Genomic DNA, 21,280 nt, shown 5'->3' on the forward strand with positions numbered 1-21,280 from the left:
AGGAGGACTGGGACAGAGAGAGAGCATACTATAAAGCAAAGGCAGGAGTTCCCGTCATGGCTCAGTGGTTAACGAATCCGACTAGGAACCATGAGGTTGTGGGTTCGATCCTTGGCCTTGCTCAGTGGATTAAGGATCTGGCATTGCCGTGAGCTGTGGTGTAGGTTGCAGACAAGGCTTGGATCCCAGGAGCGGCCCAAGAAACGGCAAAAAGACAAAAAAAAAAAAAAGCCAAGGTAGACCTGGGTTTCAGTCTAGAATCCCAGCCCTGTCATTTTCTAGCTGTGACCTCGAATCGACATTGTTGCCATCTCAAAGGATTACTGAGAACTTTCGGGGGGGGGGGGGAATTAGCAGAAAGTCCCTACTTTGCATGGTGTGGATGCTCCGCACAGAGCTCTCATTCTTCCACGGCCACTGAGGGTGAGGACGCTAGCAGAGGACCCGCCTCCCATGAGACAGGTGCCGACGCTCACACCCACGTGACTGGCTTGTCCTCAACAGGCCCAGCTCAGGGAGAGCAGCGCTGTCCGAAGGGAGAGTCCTGGGCTGCCTGGGGCTGGGTAGCCCATCCGAACCCAGCCAAGGCAGAGACGAGCTCTCGTCCCCGGAGTGCTAGGCAAGGAACAAACAGGACTCTGCTTGCTTATTAGCAAAAACATAGAAACACAGTTGATAAAAGTGATTAAATGAGATAAACAACTTAAGCGCCAAGTAGACAGTCAAATGTTAACTTCTTTCCCACTTTTCCTCAGATCCTGACTCTCAGGTAAAAGAAACAGACTTGGGCGATTAGTAAATCACCTGAGGGCTGTATCGATATCATACACTTCAAAGAACGCTTCTAAATTAAAATATAACCCATTATTTGGCTGAATCTTATAACATCACCGATTCTCCTATCAAAGGGAAGAAAAGCCTATTGTCTTCATCAGAAAGCTCTCACAAAGAATCCTAACCCTCTATCATAGACAACTAATACCTTCGCTCTGGTAATTAGCCACTAGACATCTAATAAAATCCTCCCTTAAAAAAAGACGTTAGAGGTTAAAGGGAATGCATTACTTAATAGACAAAGCTGTTGAAAAATACTGATTTGATCATTTGTCACCCTCTTAATACTTCTCCCTCCTTGTCTTCCCTCCCTGAGCTGGTGGTACCTGGGCTGGTGCCTCCATCCGGGGCGATGCCTCGGTGATAGCACTTCCCTGGGACTGGCTGGTGCTATGTCTGTCCCCTACACTAGACGATGACGTCTGAGGGCTGGAACTCTAGTGTTCGCCTGGGTAGCGTGCAGCCTTACTAATTACGACAGGGACTGCCCAAGACTAAGTCTCCATAAAGGTGTGCTGAAGGAATGAGTGAACGAGCAACGTTTGAAGCAACAAATGAATCCACTGACCAAAGAAAGCAAGCCCAGATAATGTAGTTTTATATATCTGTATTTGAATTGTACGTAAATTTTTTTCCCCCGCTTTTTAGGGCCACACCCACAGCATATGGAGGTTCTCAGGCTAGGGGTCGAATTGGAGCTACAGCTGCCAGCCTACACCACAGCCACAGCAACACCAGTCTGAGCCGTGTCGTGACCTACACTACAGCTCATGGCAACACTGGATCCTTAACCCGCTGAGCGAGGCCAGGGATCAAACTTGCAACCTCTTGGTTCCTAGTTGGATTTGTTTCCGCTATGCCACAACGGGAACTCCTGAATTGTACTTAAATTCTATATAGTGAAAGTAAGGATTCAGACAATAACTATTTTTTACATAATGTGATTTTTTTTTTTAAAAAAGATATTTCCACCAAGTAATTTTTGCTACCACTCAAGGATATGTTTTTCTTGGTAGTGACATCTCCAAGAAAACCCCACAAGGAAATAATTCATTTAAAAGCAATTTGCTTTCTGCTTGCTTTCCCCCTCAATTTAGTCTATTTCCAAAAAAAGCTGAAGTATTCCTTGGACATATTTCTCACATTTATGAAAGCTTTGAGACTAGGGGGTCTATGGGCTTTTTTCTCCTGCTTTTTTTCCTTTCTTACTTTCTCCCCCCACCCTTTTTTCTTTTCTTTTCTTTTTTTTTTTTTTTGTTCTTTTTTTGGCCTGAGCATTTTATTTCTTTAGCAGGAACAAAATAAAATTAAAAACCAAAACAAAATACATACAGCCTATAACAACAAAGATTTGGGGAAAACAGAAAATTCCACATGGGAAGCAAAGATTTTTCAGAAGAACTTAGGAGTAAAATGGGGGCTCATAATCCTTCCTTAAGGAAGATCACAGAATTCCTAGGGCAGGACATCTAGTCCAGGCACAATTGGCCATTTGACTTGCAGAACCCAGTACAAAGTGAATATGTGGACCTTTTGTTCAAAAACTAAGAACTTCAACACAAATAAACGGAAAGATATCTTGTGTTCATGGATTTGAAAAGTTCACGTTGTTAAAATGTCCATATTGCCGCAAACCATCTATGGATTCAGTCCAATCCCTATCAAAATTCCAATGGCTTTTTTTTTTCAGCAAGAGAAAAAAAAAATCATAAAATTCAAATGGAATCACAAAAGATCTCAAATAGCCAAAGCAATCTGGAGAAAGAAAATAAAGGTGGATGGATCACACTTTTTTTTTCTTTCTTCTTCTTTTTTTTTTTTTTTGCCATTTCTTGGGCTGCTCCCATGGCATATGGAGGTTCCCAGGCTAGGGGTCCAATCGGAGCTGTAGTCCCCGGCGTATGCCAGAGCCACAGCAACGTGGGATCCGAGCCACGTCTGCAACCTACACCACAGCTCACGGCAACGCCGGATCCTTAACCCACTGAGCAAGGGCAGGGATCAAACCCACAACCTCATGGTTTCTAGTCAGATCTGTTAACCACTGAGCCACGACGGGAACTCCTGGATCACACTTCTTGATGGCAAAATATATTACAAAGCTACAGGTATCAAAACACTATGGCATTGGCACAAAAACAGATCCACAGATTAATGGAGCAACATAGAGAGCCTCAATATATGGGCAACATTTGACAAGGGATCCAAAAATATTCAATGGATAAAAATCTCTTCATAAATGGTGTTGGGAAAACTGGATATTCACATGCAAAAGAATGAAATTGGAGCCCTATCTTACACAATGCACAAAAATTAACTAGAAATGCATTAAAGACTTAAATGTAAGGCCTGAAGCCATAATAATCCTAAAAGAAAACACAGAGGAAAGGTTCTTTGACATTGGTCTAGGCAATGACTTTTTTGGATATGACACCAAAAGCATAAGCAAGAAAAACAAAAATAAACACATGAGACTACATTAAAATAAAAGGTTTCTGGAGAGCAATCAACATAATGAAAAGGCAATTTAAGGAGTGGGGGAAAATATCTGCAAACCTCATATCCTCAGTAAAGTGGTAATATCCAAAATACATGAGGAACTCATAAAACTGCACAGCAAAAAATCAAATAACCCTATTTTAAAAAGGGCAAAGGTCAGTTTGCAGTACAGCAAAAAATGAGAGAACATTGTAAATCAACTCTAATTTAAAAAAAGGGAACAAAAGGGGCAAAGGATCTGAATAGACATTTTTCCAAGAAGATATTTAAATGGTCAATAGATAACTGAAAATGTGGTCAACATCATTAAACATCAGGGAAACGCAAATCAAATCAAAACCACAATGAGATATCACATCATATATGCGAAGTGGCTATTATCAAAAAGAAAGAGATAAGTGTGAGCACGGATGTGGAGAAAAGAGAACCTGTGGGCACTGTTGGGAATACCAACTGGCACAGCTACTATGCAAAGCAGTATGGAGGTTACGCAAAAAAGTGAAAATAGAACTACCCCATGATCCAGCAATTTCACTTCTGGGTATATACCCAAAGGACTGAAATCACCATCCAGAAGAGATACATGCCCGCTCAGGTTCCCTGCAGCATTAGTTACAATAACCACAATATGGAAACAACCTAAACGTCCACTGAAGAATGAATGGATAAAGAAAATGTGATTAAAACATATATTTAAAATTCAGCCATAAAAAAAGAAGGTAATCATACCATTTGTGACAACATGGATGAACCAGGAGGCCAGTACGCTAAGTAAAATAAGTCAGACAGAGAAAAACAAACCAAACTCAAAGAAGTAGAGAATAGACAGGCACTTTCCAGGGGTGGGGGTGGGAGAAATGGGTGAAGGTCAAAGGGTACGAACTCCCAGTTATAAAATGAGTTAAGTCCTAGGGATGTAACATATAGCATGGTGACTATAGGTAAGAAGATTGCAACAAATGTATATTTGAAAGTTGCTAAGAGAGTAGATCTTAAAACTTATCAGGCATACACACAAATGGTAATTTAAAAAATTAAGAACTTCAAGATGGCAGTAACAGAGTGTTAAACCAAGTGGGGTTAAGCCTGGGGCCCTGTGATAATGCACAAGTCACATGTCCATGAAGCTGGCCCTAACTCCAAGGGGGTCCCAAATCTGGCTGGTTATCAGAATCAGCTGAGGAACTTAAAAAAGACAACACAGATAAAATTTACATGCCATCAATGCCATCATTTTAAAGTGCAAAATTCAGTAGCTTTTAGAATATTCACAAAATTATACAACCATCACCACCATCTAATTTTAGAACATTTTTATCACCCAAAACAAAGTCTATACCCATTAACATTCATTCCCCATGCCCCCACTCTCTCTCTCTCTTTCTCCCTCGCTCTCGCTCTTTTTTTCTTCTTTTTTGCTTTTTAGGGCCACACCCATGGCATATGGAAGTTCCCAGGCTAGGGGTTGAATTGGAGCTGCAGCTGCCAGCCTACGCCACAGCAACGCATTGGGATCCAAGCCACATCTGCGACCTATACCACAGCTCATGGTAATGCCAGCTCCCCAACCCAGGAGCAAGGCCAGAGATCAAACTCGAATCCTCATGGATATTAGTCGGATTCGTTTCCGCTTTGCCACAGCAGAAACTCCCCCATGCCCCTACTCTCAACCAACAATCTACCTCCTATCTCTGGATTTGCCTATTCTGGACATTTTAGAAAAATGTAATTATAAGCTATGGAATTCTCTGTGTCTTCTTTCATTTAGCATAATGTTTCAAAGGTTCAACCATGCTGTAAAGCATATCAACATTTCATTCCTTTTTATGGCTGAATAATACACACACACACACATACACACACGCTGTATCTTGTTTATTCATTAATGGACTTTTGGATTGTGTCCACATTTTAGTTATTATGAATAACGCTGCTATGAACTTCTGTGTATAAATGTTTATGTGTATAACCACTATGGAAAACAGTATGGAAGTACCTCAGAAAACTAAATACAGAACTACCATATGATCCAGCAATCCCACTGCTGTGCATATATCCGGACAAACCTTCATTGAAAAAGAAACACGCACCCCTATGTTCACTGTAGCACTATTCACAATAGCCAAGATATGGAAACAACCTAAATGTCCATCAATAGATGAATGGATTAAGAAGATGTAGTATATATACACAATGGAATACTACTCAGCCATAAAAAGAACAAAATAAAGCCATTTGCAGCAACATGGATGGAACTAGAGACTCTCACACTAGGTGATGTAAGTTAGAAAGAAAGACAAATACCACATGATATCATTTATGTCTGGAATCTAATATATGGCACAAATGAACCTACCTACAGAAAAGAAACTCATGGACTTGGAGAACAGACTTGCGGTTGCCAAGGGGGAGAGAGAGGGAGTGGGATGGACTGGGAGTTTGGGGTTAGCAGATGCAAACTATTGCATTTGGCCTGGATAAGCAATGAGATCCTGCTGTACAGCACAGGGAACTATATCTAGTCACGTGTGATGGAACCTGATGGAGGATAATGTGAGAAACAGAGTGTCGCTTTGCTGTACAGCAGAAATGGACAGAACACTATACATTAACTGTAATAGAAAAAATAAAAATCTTAAAAAAATTTGGTGTGTGTGAACATATGTTTTCCTTTCTCTTGTGTCTAGGAGGGGAGGTGCTGGGTTACAGGTTTAGCTTTTTGAAAAATTGCCATTTTCTGCAATAGCTATACCTCTTTACATTTCTACCAGCAATCTATGAGGTGTGAGCGATGTATGTTTCTCCACATCCTTGCCAGCACTTGCCATTGTCCATATTGTGATTCCAGCCATCCTAGTGGGTAGGAAGTAGTATCTCACTGTGGATTTGTTTTGCATTTCCCCAATGATTAGCGATGTTCAACATCTTTTTATGGGCTTATTGGTCATTTATCTTCTCTAGAGAAATGTCTATTCAGATCCTTTCCCCATTTTAAACCAAGTTGTCTTTTGTTGTTGTTATTGAGTTGCTAGATTTTTATATTCTAGACACTAGACTGTGTGAAGATATAACTTGGAAATAATTTCTTCCATTCTGTAGAAGGAGCTTCTTAAAACTAGTGATTCCTCAGCCCTCAGCCAGATGTAGTGAATCACTACCTATACATTAAAGGTTAAAAGTTTTTAGGGTGATTCTGATGACCCATCAGGAATGAATAATCCCGTCCAGTGCTTCTCAAATTTTAACATGCATGCAGATCACCTAGGGACCTTAATAAAATGGGGATTCTGAGGGAAATAGAAAATTACCATTAGAATACCACAGCAGTTAACTGTTGCCAACATGATCCACTGATGAATGCTAAAATTAGTGGACAAAGGTTGAAGGAGAAATCGAATATGTGCACATAAATGAAATATTTCCTCCAAAGTGTTAATTACAAAAGCAAAGATAATGGCTTTACAGTGGTAGAAGCTGGCACATTACCACCCTAACCTACTGATCAAGGTTAACGTGACCAGTACAAAGACATACTGACATCATGTGCTCCCTGATACAAGATGCAGAGAAAGGCCTATCACCTCTGTGGGAGTCTCCCCCAAACCCATAACTTCAATCGAATCATGAGAAAACATCAGACAAATCCAAATGGAGGGACGCTCTATAAAATGCCTAAACCGTATGCTTTAAGAGTGCCAAAGTCAACCAAGATGAGACAGACGGAGGAACTGCTGTCACAAACTGGAGGAGACCTGGAGTCATAACCACCAACTCTAATATCCCATCCTGGATGGAACTCTGAACAAACCAGACACCAGTGAAAAACAGGTGAAATCTCAACACTCTGTAGTTAACAGGACTGGAATAATCCATGTCGACTGCTCACTTTTGACATCTGCACCCTGGTGAAGTTAGATGTTAACATTAGGAAAAGCAGAGGGAAAAGCTATGTGGGAACGTGCTATACAATTTCTGCATCGCTTCTGTGAATCTAACATGACTTCAGAAGAAAAAGTTTTTCAAGTGTGCAGATTCTGATTCTGTAAGCCTGAGTGGACGTCTTCTGCCTTTCTAACAAGTTCCTAGGCGCGGTGGGTGTTGCTGGTCCACAAACCCCACTCTGAGGTGCGGGAGCCTACACCAGTGGTTCTGGATCTTAACTGTGAATCGGAATCAGCTGGCATGTTGGTTAAAACACAGCCTGCTGGCCCCACCCTCAGTTTCTGATTCAGTAAGTCTGGGGTGGGGCCCAAGACTTTGAATTTCTAACCAGTTCCCAGATGAGGCTGATGTTGCTGGGAAGGGTTTGTATGTTTTTAAAGGGTTGTTAAAAAACTTAAAAAACAGGACTATGCAACAGATTGTATGCGGCCTTCAAAGTTACAGGAAATGGATGCTGAGCCCCCGGACTCTTACTACTCAGAATGAAGCTTTTTTTTTTTTTTTTTTTTTTCAAAGGGCTGCACCCAGGCTAGGGGTCAAATCAGAGCTGCAGCTGCCGGTCTACTCCACAGCCACAACAACTAGAGATCCCAAGCCGGGTCTGTGACCTACACCACAGCCTTCAGCAATGTTAGATCCTTAACCCATTGAATGAGGCCAGGGATCAAACCCACGTCCTCATGGAAACTAGACAGGTTCGTTACCGCTAAGTCACAATGGGAACTCCCAGAATAAAGCTTTTAAATACCTAGGTCCCACTCCTGAGATTCTTAGTTAACTGATTTCCTGTGGGTCCTCAGCACGAACATTTAAAATATGCTCCTCTTTGATTCTGATGTGTAACCAGGTTTAAGAACTACTAATTTAGGCTCTCCACCTTTCTCTAAAAAACACTGCTCTTCAATCATCCCAGAGTTGGAGATGAGCTCAAACAAATATCAAAGAGCATTTCTGCAATTTAAAACTCATTTCAAAACACTGAGTTACTCTTTTTGTGAAGGAAGGTTAACAAAATCCAAACATAAATCACTATTTCCCCCTCTTGCCTGTCCCCTCCCAAGTGAACAGAATGAGCAATGGATGATACATCAAGAATAATCACAAAAGCTCCCAAACCACCCCATCACCAATTTAAAAAAAAAAAAAAAAAAGGCAAGTGTAACTGCTCAGGATGGTCTGAAGTTGATGGGTTAGCACAGACAGAGATGGATCAGAGAAGGGATTCAGGAGCCAGCTGCCCTCTGGGTGCAGAGCGCTAGCGGGCTGAGGGAAGTGGGGGCAGGTGCAGGCCTGAGCACTGGGGTGGTGTGGAGGAACCCCCGAGAAAACACCACCAAGCACTGTGAGCTCCATCACAACCTCGCCTATCTGCATTTCCGACCTGAGCATAATGCGGGCCAGGGGGCCCTCTAATATTTGGCCAACCCCTTCACCTCTTACCCCTTTGCCTGTTAATCCTCTGCCCCAGAGGAGAGCCTTTAGTTCCAGCCTGCTCTCCCCACTCAAGGAATCCAAAGGCCTTCCTCTTAGCCCCAACTGCCCAGCCTCTCCCAGGAAGCCCCCGAGAGAGGTGTGTGTTTGCCCCCGTACCTGTGCTCTCCTCAGCCTGGTTGAAGCCGCAGATCTGGCAGATGCTCTGGACCCACTTATTCATGTCCTCCTCTGTCTCGGCCACCAGGTAGAAGGTGCGCTCACTGGTCTTGATGTCGAACACAAAACTATCCTGCAGCTCCTTCTTGTTGAAGGTCAGGCCTGCATCCACCTGCTCGCAGAAGTTCAGGTTGATGATCCGCAAGGGCTTCTTGGAGTGGTCATTCTTGTAGTATTCCAGAACATCTGGGTCCCCGCTCATCCGGCCACTCCTCAGGATAAACCAGCGTTTCTTCCAGGCCTGAACAGGAAGGAGTAAGAAGAGGGGGGGACGCTCATTAGTGACCTCAAAGCTTTTCACAGGTTCTCAGGTATCACGAGGTTGGGGATGGGGACTGCTGCTCCTGCGGGCTGAATATGGCCTCTCTTTCCCTTTCATTTTCCCCTAGCATTTCAAAGTCGGAGAATGACTGTAGATTGCATGTTAGTGCAGCATTTCACTATGGAAACAAGGTCTTATCACTATGAAATGAGATGGGCATTCCCCCTTTTTAGATCACCAAGTCAGATAAGGACTAAAACACTTCAGAGCAATTATTTCATTAGGCTAGGACTTTTAGAAACGGTGGAACTTGCAAAGCCGTAACATGTCCATTAATGAATATAGTCCCCCACTAAGACACGGTGTGTTGAAGCTACAATGTCACACACTGCAAGTAACAGAGAAACAAATGTCTTTATCTTTTTTGCTTTTTAGGGCCATATCCAAGGCATATGGAGGTTTCTAGGCTACGGGTCCAATGGGAGCTACAGCTGCTGGTCTACGCCAGAGCCACAGCAACGTGGGATCCAAGCCATGTCTGCAACGCACACCGCAGCTCACAGCAACACCAAATCCTTAACCCAATGAGCGAGGCCAGGGATCGAACCCGCATCCTCATGGATCCTTGTCAGGTTCATTAACCACTGAGCCATGAAGGGAACACCAAGAAACAAATTTCCTAACACTCAGTACATTCTGCTTTTTACCAATTTATGATGCCTTGGAAGAATCAAATAGAAAGCCTTCTAAAATTCAGGAGCACCTAACTTCAGGACTCCCCCCCATCCCCGCCCATCTTGTTCCCTAATACTTATAACAGAAGCCTGCACATACTAAGCATTCAACACATATTACTGAATGAATAACCTTCTTACATCATTGGATACTACAGAATTTAACACTTGATTACATATTCCCTCATGTTGTCTTCCACATCCTGTCTCTTCAACGAGACTGAATAACCTGTAGGCAGATGCAACACAAAGTGGTAAAAAGACATGCCATGTAAGAGAGAGCCTTGGGTTGAGTGTCTGCTTTACCACTGACTTGTAAATGACTTCATCTAAAAATCACACTTCTTTGGATCTACAGAATGAGAATCACACCACCTGCCTACCTACCTACCTCATAGGGTTTTTATCATGCAAACACACACAAAAGCAGCACAAGTGCAAAGGATCAGATTGTCATTACTATTCTTTAGTTGCCTCTGGAACCTCTTTTCCACTACTCCTGCCACGCTGCACTCTCACCTTCTAGTCCTGTCCTCACTTCCCTTGCTACTCACCTTGCTGCTGTGATCCATCACAACCATCACTTCCTTGCTTCTTTCTGCGTTCCTCTCATTTATCCAGGAAACCACAACCCCGGGCTAAGTCTAATGGTTTACCTCCTCTGCTGGTTCCCGCTCAGCTGTGTGTAGCTGGAGAAAGTCATGCAATTGTGCTGGGGCTCTCACTTTAAGTTCAAGTGAGCCCTCATGCTGCCCACAGTCCTGCCACATTTACCTCATGCATGATTTTCTCTTGCTCTTTGGCAGGAGTCTTCGAAATTCTCTCTCTTGAAACCCCCAGCACCTCCACTCTTTGGTAAGACAAAGTATGAGAAAGTAACAGCGAATGTACACATGCTCCACGCTCCACCACCAAATGTACCCACCTGCCGGCCTCTGTAGCTGAGCAATCTGTTACAGGGAGCATGGGCCGTTTGTCCAGTCCAGGGCCACCCTCCTTCCACTTGAGCATCCCCTCTCACCCCCCTGGGGACATCACTTTATCTCTGGAATCACTGCATTTCCTCCCCCTACTAGGAGTATTCTCATCAGGACACCAACTTCTCCATCTCAGAAATAAATAAATAAATAAATAAATAAATGCCATGGAGTTCCCACTGTGGCACAGTGGAAACGAATCTGACTGGGAACCTTGAGGTTGTGGGTTTGATCCCTGGCCCCACTCAGTGGGTTAAGGATCCAGCATTGCCGTGAGCTGTGGTGTAGGTCGCAGATGCGGCTCAGATCTGGCATTAGCACAGGCCAGCAGCAACAGCTCTGATTCGACCCGTAGCCTGGGAACCTCCGTGTGCTATGGGTGCGGTCCTAAAAAGACCAAAAAAAAAAAAAAAAAAATTTACAAGCCTGACTTGATCCTCTTCCAACTGTGGCCCAGTTTTCTGCTCCTCTTTATAAGTAAAAGCTCAAAGACTTTTCCACCATAGTAATCTTTGTTCCTCTCCTCTTGTTTTTGGAAGCAATCTAATTAGGCTGCCCTTCCCCCGACACACACACACACACACACACACACACACACACACACACACACACACACTAAAATAACTCAATAGAGCTCTTAGAGTCTTCCATGCTGCTAAAGCAACTTTTGGATTTCACTTGATCTCTCAGCAACATCTGATAACAGTTTATTATTCCACCCTTTTTGAAGCACTTTCTTCTCTGGCATCAGTGCTCGCTCTCAATTTTCCTTCTGTCTCCTTGTCCTCTCTTTTTCAGTCTCCAGTGCTAGTTCCTTGTCATCTCCCTGACCTCTAAATGCTGGAATGCCCCAATGCTCAGTTCTCAGACTTTCTTTTTCTTTTCTTTTTTTTTTTGGTCTTTTTTTGCCATTTCTTGGGTCACTCTCGCGGCATATGGAGGTTCCCAGGCTAGGGGTCTAATCGGAGCTGTAGCCGCCGGCCTACACCACAGCCACAGCAACGGGCGATCTGAGCTGGGTCTGCGAACTACACCACAGCTCACGGCAACCCCGGATCCTTAACCCACTGAGCAAGGCCAGGGATCAAACCCACAACCTCATGGTTCTTAGTCAGATTCGTTAACCACTGAGCCACGACGGGAACTCCATCAGACTCTTTCTAAATTTTTTAAAAAATTAGAGTTGACTTACAATGTCGGTGTCAATTTCTGCTGTACAGCAAAGTGACCCACACATACATATACAATCTTTTTCTTATATCTTTCTCATCTCTTTCTATACCCACTTCCTAAGTTATTTCATTTCATAGCTTTAAAAGACATCTAATTGCTGTAATCCCCAAATTTATATCTCTAGCCCAGACCCATCTTTTTTTTTTTTTTTGGAGGAGGGAGTCATCTTTTCAGGGCTGTACCTGCAGCATATGGAAGTTCCCAGGCTAGAGGTTGACTTGGAACTGCCTATACCACAACTACAGCAATGCCAGATCTGAGCCACATCTGTGACCTATGCCACAGCTTGTGGCAACGCCAGATCCTTAACCCACTGAGAAAAGCCAGGGATCAAACCTGCATCCTCACGAATGCTAGTCAGATTCTTAACCTACTGAGCTACAACAGGAATTGCAAGTTTAATTTATCTATTTTTTTGTTGCACTGAGGCATATGGAGTTCCCGGGCTAGGGATCAGATCCTAGCCCCCGTTGCAAACCTAAGCCGTAGTTGCAGTAATGCCAGATCCTTAATGCATTGAGCCACAATGGGAACTCCCCAGAGCCATCTATTGAACTCCAGAGTCTTACATCCAAGCCTTCACTAATAGACATCTCAAATGTATTGTGCTCGGAAACGAGCACTTGATAACCTCCAAACCTGTCCTTCCCCCAGTCTTTCCCATCTCAGTTAAGAGCAGCTCCAGCCTTCTGGTTGCTCAGACCAAAGATCCTGGTGTCACTGTCGACTCTTTTCTTTCCCATTCCATGTCTGACTCAGCAGCAAACCCTACAGGTTCAAAGAGTTCAAAATGCACCTACGACCCGGTCACTTCTCTGCACCTCCACTGTTATTCAATTGGTTGAGTCCATCATTGTGCCATGTTCCTGCTTCTACACTTTCATCCTGCACGCTACTCTCAACACGGAAGCCGATGGAGATCAGAGCATGTCACTTCTCTGCACCAAGGCTCCACTGGCTTTCCATCTCACTTAGGGTCAGGCTCAAGGTCCTCCCAATGGCCAATGGGCCTGACTGATAGGACAGTTCCCTCAGCCCACCTGTCATCTCATCTCTTGCTACTTTCCACCCTGCCTATTCTGCTCTAGCGACACTGGCCACACACTCCTGCCGAAAGGTCTTTGCTCCAGTTGTTCCCTCCGCCTGGAATACTCCTCCCCCAAGATGTTCCCTTCGCTTATTCTTTCCTTCAAGTCCCCATTCAAATGACATACTGCTGGACAGGTTGTTTTGAACCATCCAACTCCCACACTCTCTTGCCCCCTCACTCTGCTGTGCTGGTCTCACTAGCCCTCACATCACCTAAAATACTACATTTTTGTTGATTCTACCCACCTCCCAGAGTGTAAACGCCCATGAGAGCAGAGATTGGTTCTTTTTATCCCAGGCTGCATTTCAGTGTTCAGCATAATGCCTGACACATAGGTGACTATCACTAAATATACATTAATTAATGAATCACTTCCTTACATGAACTCCTTACAGAATCTAGCAGGTCTTGGGGATATAACTAGCACCTTATAAGCCTTAGACTAAAATGAGGATTCAGGTATAGGATAGAGCTAGGAAAATAAGTAGAAGTACTATTTACTTAGAGTCACCTAAAATCTTGCCCAGGCCAGTGCTTACAGAACTCTGTGACAGTGGGTGTGCATGAGGCAGGGGCACCAGGTGGGGGCAAGTGTCGGGGCTGCAGGTGCATCTGTTTAAAGTTCTGAGGCTTGTGCTTCAGAAGATGTGTCTCCTTCAGTGTTTGTCTCTACAGAAAGAGCTGTCTCCAAATCACTGGTGTGCAGGTGCATGCATGAACACACACACGCAGACACCCTCATAAACAAGACAAAGGTGTTTGCTCCAGATAGCATCGGAGCCTGTCAGGTTCTGCTTGTAAGAAGTGGTGCAGGCTGATAAACGGCTGCCTATAAAATGCTGATAAATTTATGACAGAGCCGGCAAAGTTGTCCCGTCTAGTTCCAAACTGACATCCCTCTTCTGCTACACCACCTTCCGCTCCAATTTCATGCACGTGTTTTTGGGAAAACCATACCATTCACAACCAAGTACAGGCAATTCCAAAGAGTCTAGCTCCAAAGACAATTTCTCTGATCCCTTCGGGTGAAGTGGACCTCTCCTTCCCCTGACCCCTCCGAACAGTTTTTATAGGCTTTTTACGGCATGTCCTTTTTTACAATGTATCACAGACATTTTGTATTTATTGTTATTTCCCAAGTAGACTAAGAACAATAGCTTCTAGCCTTCTTTCGGTCTTCATGGAGGCATTTGCTCTTTGTCACCAAACCATTCTTACCTCCTTGACCTCATCCCTCTCTCTCTCCCTCTCTTCCTTCCTCCTTCCCTCCCTCCTTTCCAGCGTCCCTCCCTTCTTTCTAATAAATATTTAGTGCTTACTATGCTACGGCCATCATTCTAGATGCTAAGGATACAGCATGAATTCTTGCTCTTACAGAACGTACAGATACATACCAAGTTACTTACTATTGCCCCAATGTGCTACATAATCACATGACTTTAAGTCTTTGCACAAGCTGATGATTTTTCCTACAATGCCTTTCACCTCACCTCTTATCTGGAAAGTTCCCATGTTCTCTCAGTGCCAGCTTAAGTATCACTTCTCCTGGAAGGGCTTTACTAGCTTCCCAGGTAGAGCGGGTGCTCCTGTCTTCTGTTCCCTTAACAATCTTATTTTCTTCGGCATTTCTTCCCTCAACTTTGGCATTTCAGTTGCTTATATGCCTTCCTTCCCTTTAAGCTCTGAGCATCTTAAGGTTTGTGTCCTCTGTGGCCAAGAGTGACCTGGCTGAGTGTTCAGCCTGTGTGGGAATTCAGTAAAGCTCCGTTGACTTTTTCTTCATTCAATCAATATGTTCAAACTGATAAATGCAATTTTAAAATGTAAGTAAGCGTTCACAGTAAGCAGGAGGAAAAAAGGACAGCAGGAGGATTAGAGAAAGAGAGTAAGATAAAGGTATGCTGTGGATTCTCTATGACATGAGTTCTCCAGCATCTCGTTCCCTTCATTCTGAGAAGTGCAGGACCATGTAGTAAATATTTATAAAGGAGTCTGGGAGCTTCAGCTCGAAAGTATCCCAGGATATAGAAACAAAAAATGACTGCTGGAGTACTGCCACGTAATGCAAGGATAATATGGGAGCATGAGTTCTAAATGGGTTCTTGGGGGAAAGCTTCCTCAGGACTGTTCTTACGTCTGTCCAAGATCTTCCTACAAAAATTCACTCAAAATCAACCATGGACTCATAAGTAAAACAGAATTCAGCACGATATAAAAAGAATTACATACTATGACCAAGTGAGGTTTATTCCAAAGATGTAAAATTAACTCAATATTTAAAAAGTCAATGTAATCGACTATGGAATAAGCTAAAGAAGAAAAAAACACATGGTCCTATCAATCAACGCAGAAAAAAAAAAAAACAAACAAACACAGTTGACACATTTCAATACCCCTTCATGATAAAAACTCTCAAAAAATAGGAAGGGGGGAAATTCCTTAATTTGATAAAGAGCACCAGCAAAAGATGAACACCAATGTCACACTTCACACGGCAAGGCTGAATGCCCTCCCCGAGGGTCAGGAACAGGGCAAGGATGTCTGCTCTCACCACGCTTATTCCACACATTGCTAGAAGTTCTAGTCAGTACAATAAAGCAAACAATAAATATAAAAGGATATTTTCTTAAGTGAAATAAGGCAGTCCAAGAAAGACAAACACTGTATCACCCACACGTGCAATCTAAAAAATAAACTAGTGGAGTTCCCCTCGTGGCTCAGCAAATCTGACTAGCATCGATGAGGATGCAGGTTCGATCCCTGGCCTCACTCGGTGGGTTAAGGATCCGGTGTTGCCTTGAGTTGTGGTGTAGGTCTCAGACGTGGCGTGGATCCCCTGTGCCTGTAGCTGTCTGTGACAGCTCCGATTCAACCCCTCGGCTGGGAACCTCCATATGCCTCGGGTGCGGCCCTAAAAAGCAGAACAAATGAACAAACAAAACAAAACAAACAAAGGCCGTTAGTGAATATAACAGAGGAAACAGACTCACGGATATAGAGAACAAACTAGTGGTTATCAGTGTAGAGAAGGTGCAGGGAGGGGCAAGACCGGGGTAGGGGGTTAAGAGGTACAAGCCACCCTGTATAACATAAACAAGGATACACTGTACCACACAGGGAACAGGGCCAGTATTTCATAATAACGGAGTATCACCTGTAAACATTGTGAATCACTGTTGTATATCTCTAAACTACATGATAGTATACGTTAACTACACGGCAATAAAAAAGGCATACAGTCACAAAATACCACACACTGTATGATTCCATTTATATGAAATGTCCAGAACAGGTAAATCCAAGAAACAGAAAGGAGAAGAGTATTTTCAGGGAACAGAGAGGACTGCTAATGGGTACAGGGTTTTTTCTTGGGGTTGATGAATATCTTGGTTGATAGGTATATAAATTCTATGGATAGACTAAAAAATATTGAGTTGTACACTTTAAATGAGTGACCTGTATCATATGTGGATTATATTTCAGTAAAACTGTTAAATTTTTTTTTAAAGGCATACAGGTTGAAAAGGGAAAAAAAAAATTGTCCCTACTTAAAAATGACATAATTGTGCACATAGAAAATCCCAAGGAATGTAGCAAAAACTCCCAGGACAAATAAATGAATCTGGCAAGGTCACAAAATACGAGCATACCTCTTTTTTTTTTTTTTTGTCTTTTTTGCCTTTTTTCTAGGGCCGCTCCCGCGGCACATGGAGATTCCCAGGCTAGGGGTCTAATCGGAGCTACAGCTGCTGGCCTACACCACAGCCACAGCAACGGGGGATCTGAGCCGAGTCTGCAACCTACACCACAGCTCACGGCAACGCCAGATCCTTAACCCACTGAGCAAGGGCAGGGACCGAACCCACAACCTCATGGTTCCTAGTCAGATTCGTTAACCACTGAGCCACGATGGGAACACCCCGAGCATACCTTATTTTACGTGCATTGCCTTACTATGCTTTGTGGACACTGTGGGGTCTTCCTTCCTTTCTTAGCAAATTGAACGTTTGTGGCAGCCCTGTGTTGAACATATCCATCAGCACAATTTTTCCAACATCATTTGCTTACTTTGAGTGTCTGGGTCACATTTTGGTAATTCTCACAATATTTCACCATTATCTCTGTGCTCAGTGATCTCTGATGTTACTATTGTGATCCGCTGAAGGCTCAGATGATGGTTAGGGCTTTTTAGGAATATTTTAAAATTAAGACATGTACATAGTTTTTAAAATATAATGCTATTATTGCACAGTAATAGACTACAGTATAGTGTAAACATAACTTTTATATGCATCAGGAAACCAAAAAATTAATGTGACTCTTTTATCATGATATTTGCTTTACTGGGGTGGCCTGGAATTGAACTTGCACTATCTCCAAGGTATGCCTATAGAAGATAAACATACAAAAATTGGTTTGCTCCTTTATACTAGCAAATAAATACGTGGGCAACCACATATTTGACAAAGGAGAGTATTTGAAACACATAAAGAACTCCCAACACTCAATAGTTTAAAAAAGGAAACAATTGGAGTTCCCAGTGTGGTGCAGTGGGATTGATGGCATCTCTGGAGTCCTGGGACGCAGGTTTGATCCCCAGCCTGGCACAGTGGGTTAGGGATCTGGCGTTGCTGCAGCTGTGGCATATAGGTCACAGCTGTGGCTTGGATTTGATCCTTGGCTCAGGAACTCCATATGGGCCAGGGTGGCCAAAAAAAGGGAAACAATCCAATTAGGACATGGAAAAAAGACAGGAAGAGACATTTCACCAAAGAGGCTACACAGATGACAAACACATGAAAAGGTGTTCAACACCATTAACCATTCGGGAAATACAAAACCACACTGAGATACTATCACAGACTTACCACAACGGTTAAAATAGAAAAATTTATTCACACACAAAATTCTGGCAGTGAGACAGAGAAAGTGGGTCAATAAAATATTGCTGGCAAGACTCTAAAAAGATACAGCTACTCTGGCAAATGGTTTGGCAGTTTCTTAAAAAACTAAACAGGCAACTACTATACAACCCAGCGACTGTACTCCTGGACATTTATCTCAGAGAAATGAAGAGTCATACTCATACAAAAACTTGTACATGAATGTTTATGTAAGTTTTATTTACAATAACCCCGAACTGGAACAATCTAGATGGCCTTCAATGGGTGAGCGGTAAATAAACTGTGATACTTCCACACCATAGAATACTGCTCAGCAATAAAAAGGTTATCAGCCCATGCAAAATCCTGGATAAATAATTCTCCAGGGAATTATGCTGAATTCTGTCAAAGCCAATCCTAGAAGGTTACAGTGTCTGGTTTCACATATATAACATTCCTGAAATGACAGAATCTAGGAATGGACAGGTTAGTGGTTGTTAGTGGTTGAGGAGACGCTTGGCATGGGACAGACGTGGGTGTGGCTCTAAGAGGGCAGTATGAGAGAGCTTTGCGCTGGTGGAAAAGTTCTGGATCGTGACTGTAACAAAACTACCACCTTTTTCTTTTTTGTGATGCTCTAGTGCAATTTTGGAAGACGTAACCATTGTGAGGAAACTGGTAGAGGGTACTCTGGATCTCTATTATTTTTACAACTACATGTGAATTTAAAATGATCTCAGGAGTTCCCGCCGTGGCGCAGTGGTTAGCGAATCCGACTAGGAGCCATGAGGTTGCGGGTTCAGTCCCTGCCCTTGCTCAGTGGGTTAACGATCCGGCGTTGCCGTGAGCTGTGGTGTAGGTTGCAGACGCGGCTCAGATCCCGTGTTGCTGTGGCTTTGGCATAGGCTGGTGGCTAGAGCTCCGATTTGACGCCTAGCCTGGGAACCTCCATATGCCACGGGAGTGGCCCAAGAAATAGCAAAAAAAGACAGAAAAAATAAAATAAAATGATCTCAAAATAAAATCTTTAATTTAAAAAACCCTGATCCTCAAGAGAATCAGAAGGTTCACAGAAGATCATGGAAAGGTCAACAGCTGGCTAAAGATTAGAATCAGATCCAGCTGTCTTCAATCTCTCCCACTCAGGGATGGAGATGGGTTCGTAAGGAATCATGTGATGAAAATAGGAACCAACTTTAGAGTTAAGGCTTCTGAGCAGGAGGGCACAAAAGGAAGAGAACTAAGAGTCACCAGTATTTCTAAACCTACCAAAAGACATGTTAGTTCAAGGAAATCTTGTATGTAATGGTAGGCATGATTCTCTGCCTTTGGGAAACAAATATACAAATTAAGGTACCAGGCAGCTTCTCCTACAGCCCCCTAGAATCTCATTTCCCAGCATAGCCTTATGTGGTCCCCTCTCATTCTGATTAAGGATGAACAATAGGATATTGCATAAGTGAAACTGTGTGACTTTCAAGGCTAAGGCATAAAACACATTGCAGCTTCCTTCTTGTTCTCAACATGGCTGCCATGTTGTCAGGACACTCAAGCAGCACTAAGGAGGGGTGCATATAGAGAGGAACTAAGGCTTCCTGACAATGGCAAAAACGAGCCAGATCCTCCAGACACAGTCAGGATGGCTACAGCTATAGGCAACTTTTGGACTGAAATTTCATGAGAGACCTGAGCCAAATCCATCAAACTAAACTACTCCTAAATTGCTGACTCAGAGAAACAACAAATATTTATTGCTTTTTTAAGCCAGTTAAGTTTTGGGGTAATTTGTTATCCTGCAATAACTAATGCATTTTACTTTTCACTGTTATGGCCATTTGGTGTAGCCAATGGTAGCACTAGGAGGAAAGCCTTGCCTACTTAGAAATCAAAAGGCAGAGCCTAAAAGATAGACTAAGAGGCCAATGAAACAAAAGAATCCAGAAACAGACCCATCTATACCTCATTACTAGATTTAAGAAAAAGGTGATACTGCAGTGCTATGGAGGGGAAAAAAACAAAACAAAACACCTCTTATTAAATGGCTCAATTGAATAATCATGGAGAAAGAAATATTTTTGATCCTATGCCATGCCAAATATGAAAATTAATTTCAGATCATTACAGAGTCAAATGTGCAAGATAAAACAATAAGCATTTGGAGGAAAACAAAGGAAAATATGTCTTTGACTTTAGGGTAGGCACTGGTCTTCCGAATACACAAAAGGTATTAAGACAAGAGGAAAAAGTAATCAATTATACTACATTAAACTTAATTTCTGGTCATTGAAAGGCACCATGAGGAGGATGAAAAGCCAAGAGAGTGAGAGAAGATATCTGCAATATATACATCCAAAAAAGGACTCATATTCAGAACATATTTTAAAAAAGGCTATAAATTAGCAAGGAAAAAAAAACACTCTATGAGAGAAAAATGGGCAAAAGTTTAAATAGGCACCATGCAAAAGAAGACATCCAAATGGCAATAAAAAGATCTCAACTTCATTGCGCATTAGGGAGGTGCAATCATTACCACTGCACAACCACCAGCATGGTTATAATAAAAAAAAAAAAACTGACAATAATAAGTATGGGGAAGGACGTGGAGAAATTGAAACTCTCACACCCTGTTGGACACACTCACGTCCTAGGGCCTAGAAACTCCATACTCCTAGGTACTTGCCTCAAAGGACTGTGTACTTATACTGACCAAGATACATGGAAAAGTGTGTTCAATGCAACACCATTCCTAAGTGCCTTCCTGCACTCCTTATGTCAAGCACTTGTTACCTACAGTCTGGACCATTTTCATAACTTCCTAATTAGTTATCCCCATGTAATATTTATAAGTGATTACAGTTTAATCTTCCAGTTTAATGAGAGCCAAACTCCGATCAGGTTACTCCCCTTCCACTATCCAAAACTAACTAAAAATTTAATAGCTCTCCATCACTTGCATAACAATGTCCAAATCCTATGGCTTTTTCTTTTCTTTCCGTGTGTGTTTTTTTGTTTGTTTGTTTTGTTCTTTTTGTTTTTTTGTCTTTTAGGGCCAAAACTGCAGCACATGGAGGTTCCCGGGCTAGGGGCTGAATCAGAGCTGTAGCTGCTAGCCTGCATCACAGCCATAGCAAGACAATATCCGAGCTGCGTCTGCGACCTACACCACAGCTAATAGC

General features: G+C 42.8%; 1 protein-coding gene across 1 annotated transcript in view; it reads right to left on the reverse strand.

Annotated features, from left to right (window-relative positions):
* The window catches only part of GAB2 (GRB2 associated binding protein 2), a 185,293-nt gene that overhangs the window by 49,821 nt on the left and 114,192 nt on the right, over positions 1-21,280 (reverse strand). Inside the window, exon 2 of the mRNA XM_047752509.1 lies at positions 8,866-9,166. Coding sequence (XP_047608465.1) covers positions 8,866-9,166 — 301 coding nt within the window. The remainder of the gene's footprint in view (positions 1-8,865; positions 9,167-21,280) is intronic.

Source organism: Phacochoerus africanus, chromosome 11 (genome assembly GCF_016906955.1).
Source record: "Phacochoerus africanus isolate WHEZ1 chromosome 11, ROS_Pafr_v1, whole genome shotgun sequence".
NCBI classification, from domain to species: Eukaryota; Metazoa; Chordata; class Mammalia; order Artiodactyla; family Suidae; genus Phacochoerus; species Phacochoerus africanus.